Here is a 3909-nt window from a genome sequence, read left to right on the forward strand (position 1 = left end):
AACTAAAATTATTTATCTTTCTTCACGAATGTGGCTACACTCTTCAAATTGTCTTTTATGTACTCTGGCTATGTCTAAGCATTTAGTATAGAGTGCAAAATCTTCTTGTTCTAACGAAGGCAGCTGAGCTCGTGTCAAATTAAAACTCAATATGATAAACGGGTCACATTTGAGTTGCATGCATGTGTCACAGAAAGAAGACCTATTAAGCAAATACTGGACATCAAGTAAAAAAAGGCGCGGTATACGAAAACACAACTTTAATTTTAAATTATAAGATTGAAGAAGAAAATGAAAATTAACCACAAATTGAAAGTTTGAAAGAGAGGCAGTATTTATTTCTTGTATATTATATCATTGACATATTAAATGAAGATTTTAGTGGAGGCGACAGGTGAAGATGACACCACCTGCGTTAATAATTCATAGATGACTGTACATGCAAGAAAGGCGCAGATAGATTATTTTAACCTTTCGTCTTGAATGAATAAAAATTAAAATAATGAAAACATTGCTCATTCCGATGACTCCATTAATATAGACCAAGATGAAGCAGTCTAATTAAGCCAAGAAATTGTAGGAAGAAAGAAAAATGGACTACGTGAACATTTTGCTAGGATTGTTGTTCATCTGGATTTTGGTGCTTGGAGTATTTGTGTCACTTGGAAGAAGCAAACGACTTGCACCAGGTCCATTCCCTTTGCCCATCATTGGAAATCTTCACTTGCTTGGAGACAAACCCCACATATCACTTACTCAACTCGCAAAAAATTATGGTCCAATTATGAATCTGAAATTGGGCCAAATAAACACAGTAGTAATTTCCTCCTCAGTCTTGGCTAGAGAAGTTACGCAAAAGCAAGATTTAGCCTTTTCCAATAGATTTGTCCCAGACTCACTTCGTGCTTGCAATCATTCTGATTGTTCTGTTATTTTTCTACCTGTTAACAGCAACTCTCGCTGGCGAACACTTCGCAAGATTATGAACTCTAACATCTTCTCTAGCAACAAGCTTAATGCTAATAAGCATCTAAGATCTGAAAAAGTACAGGAGCTGATTGACTATTGTCACAAGAGTGGACAAAATTGTGTAGCAGTGGATATTGGCAGAGCAGCTTTTAGAACCTCATTGAATTTGTTGTCCAACACCATTTTCTCTACAGATTTGACTGACCCGTTTTCTGATTCTGCTAAGGAGTTTAAGGATTTGGTGTGGAACATTATGGCTGAAGCTGGTAAACCAAATTTGGCAGACTATTTCCCGTTACTACAGAGAATTGATCCACAGGGTATAAGGCACCGCATGACAAAACATTTTACTGAGGTTCTTCAACTTATGAGTGGTTTAATTGATGAGCGGCTAAAGGAAAGGAAAATGAGAAACCATGCAAATGTTGATGTTTTAGATGCCCTTCTCAACATTAGCCAGGATAGCCCTGAAGAAATTGACAGGAATCACATCAAGCAAATGTGTCTGGTTATTTCATTCCCTACTCTTTTTCCTCTAATTCATAATTATCTGTTTATTTCTTAGTATTTATTTGCTTTTTCCACGCAAAGTATTGTCAACATGATGAATATTTAGTGTTATACAGGTAGCTTTTACCTTAGTTGTATGTTTGGTATGCAAATTGGTTAATTGCTTGTCAAACAATGGCACCTAATCACCTCTATTTTGTCCCCCTGTTTTGCTGTAACAACATTTCAGTATGTCCAATTGACAGCTACATGAAATCGAACATTTTACTGGATTATGGCATCTATTTTGCAGGATCTTACACTAGTAATGTTGGGAAATTTATTTAAAGTGATTCAAAATTTAAAAGTACCTTTTGTACCTTTTGGACAAGATGCAATAATTTGTGAGAAGTAACATGTGATGGGACATTTTACTTGATTATGCATCTATTTCATAAGATCTTACACTAGTAAGTTTTACAGGACTTGTTTGCAGCAGGGACCGATACTACATCAAATACATTGGAGTGGGCGATGGCTGAACTACTTAAGAATCCACACACTTTGGAGAAAGCACAAGAAGAACTTGCTCAAGTAATTGGTAGAGGCAAGTTAATAGAAGAAGATGATGTTGCACAGCTACCTTACTTGCGATGCATTGTGAAAGAAACTTTACGAATACACCCACCGGTTCCATTCTTAATTCCCCGCAAAGTGGAGGAAGATGTTGAACTTTGTGGATATATTGTTCCAAAAGACTCACAAGTTCTAGTGAATGTATGGGCAATTGGGCGCGACTTTGGTCTATGGGAAAACCCTTTGGACTTTAAGCCTGAGAGATTTTGGGAGTCAGAAATAGACGTTCGAGGTCGGGATTTTGAACTTATTCCATTTGGTGCTGGTAGAAGAATTTGCCCTGGATTGCCCTTGGCTATCAGAATGGTTCCAGTAGTACTAGGTTCATTGCTAAATACATTCAATTGGAAGCTACATGGTGGAATTGCACCTAAAGATTTGGACATGGAGGAAAAGTTTGGCATTACCTTGGCAAAAGCTCAACCTCTGCTAACAGTCCCAATCCCACTGTAGCAACACGGATATAAGGTAGTAGATTATGGGTATTAAAATGTCGTATCAATTCTATTTGAATGTTCAAATATAGGTGAATCGGGCTGTCAAAAGGCTGCATTGCATACTCATTGTATTTGTAGAGTCTATGCTTTAGTATTTTCTTCTTTGTAAATATAACCAGAGTAAATACTCCGGGATATAATAATTTCAGGGTGAAACTAATAAGATATTCATTTCCTTGGCATTAGACCATGTTTAATTTTCATATTTAGCTGCTCTTTGTGATGAAATTTTAGAGTATTCAACTTTTTAAAGTCTGTAATTTCTATAAGAAAGAATTGATGTATTCATAGGGAAAGTTGTGTAGAATAAAAAGTGTAACCCTTGATATTTACTTGTTTATTTATGATTAACACTTATTTTTATTTGCAGGTGGAATTAATGAAGAGTAAATATGTTTGCTTGTTGAGCATTTGAAACCGCTGATCATCAAATGAGGGACAAGCAAACATCTCTCTTTACTTTTGGGAGATTTACAAGTAGATAAAATTTATTTTCAATAGCCTCGTACTTTCTCTTTTTTCCACCTTACTTGTTTACACGATGGTGAACTAGTCTAATTTCTAACATTTTGAATGTTACTTCCTAGTGTTGTAATTACATGGACACATAACAGCATATTAGATAAGTGTATCAAAACTTTTATGAACCAAATATGTCGGGCTCATGCTCAGGGGCGACACTCATCTAGTAATAAAATAAGATTGGTAAAGCAAATCATTCTTCACCACAAGAAGTTTTTAAAATAAATATAGTAACTTCAGTCTTTCTTCTGGAACGCAACTACGCTCTTTAAAATTGCAACTTCTTGTTTTAACCAAGGCAGCTGAACTCATGTCAAATTTAGCCCCCGTTTGGCCATGAACTTTTTGGAGAATCATAATTTCCTGAAGTTAGAGTTGAAGTTGAAGTTGAAGTTGAAGTTGAAGTTGTGTTTGACTATGAATATAAATTGAAGTTGTTTTCGAAATTTTGTGAGGAAAGTTGGAATTAAAAAAGTGAAAACAAGTTTTCACTTTTCCAAATATAATTTCAAATTGTATTTGAAATTCTCATAGTCAAATATATTATTTTCATTAAAGTAAATAATTTTAGGAAAAAAGTAAAAACTTTTTATGACCGTTGCTACTAATTAATTTGGAGTTATTTTGTCAAATTTTGTGAGTTTCATGGCCAAATACATACTATTTTCATTTTTTTCACTAAAGTGAAATAATTTTTTTAAACAAAATAAAAAAATTCCATAATCAAACCGCTACTAAAAATCATGATCATAATCGTGTCGCTTTAATTGCATCGTCGCCAAAAACGAGTCCTATT

General features: G+C 34.7%; 1 protein-coding gene across 2 annotated transcripts; it reads left to right on the plus strand.

Annotated features, from left to right (window-relative positions):
* Positions 1–469: 469 nt before the first annotated feature.
* Positions 470–3306, plus strand: LOC107853295 (geraniol 8-hydroxylase). Of its 2 annotated transcripts, XM_016698299.2 has the most exons (3): positions 470–1477; positions 1942–2562; positions 2962–3306. In XM_016698299.2, the coding sequence occupies exons 1-2, from the start codon at positions 593–595 to the stop codon at positions 2545–2547; spliced, it is 1491 nt and encodes a 496-aa protein (XP_016553785.1). In that variant the 5' UTR covers positions 470–592; the 3' UTR covers positions 2548–2562; positions 2962–3306. The 2 variants fall into 2 exon arrangements, with proteins under 2 accessions (XP_016553785.1, XP_016553784.1); XM_016698298.2 differs by lacking the exon at positions 2962–3306 and having other exon boundaries at positions 1942–2776.
* Positions 3307–3909: the final 603 nt, after the last annotated feature.

Source organism: Capsicum annuum, chromosome 2, assembly GCF_002878395.1.
Source record: "Capsicum annuum cultivar UCD-10X-F1 chromosome 2, UCD10Xv1.1, whole genome shotgun sequence".
NCBI lineage: Eukaryota > Viridiplantae > Streptophyta > Magnoliopsida > Solanales > Solanaceae > Capsicum > Capsicum annuum.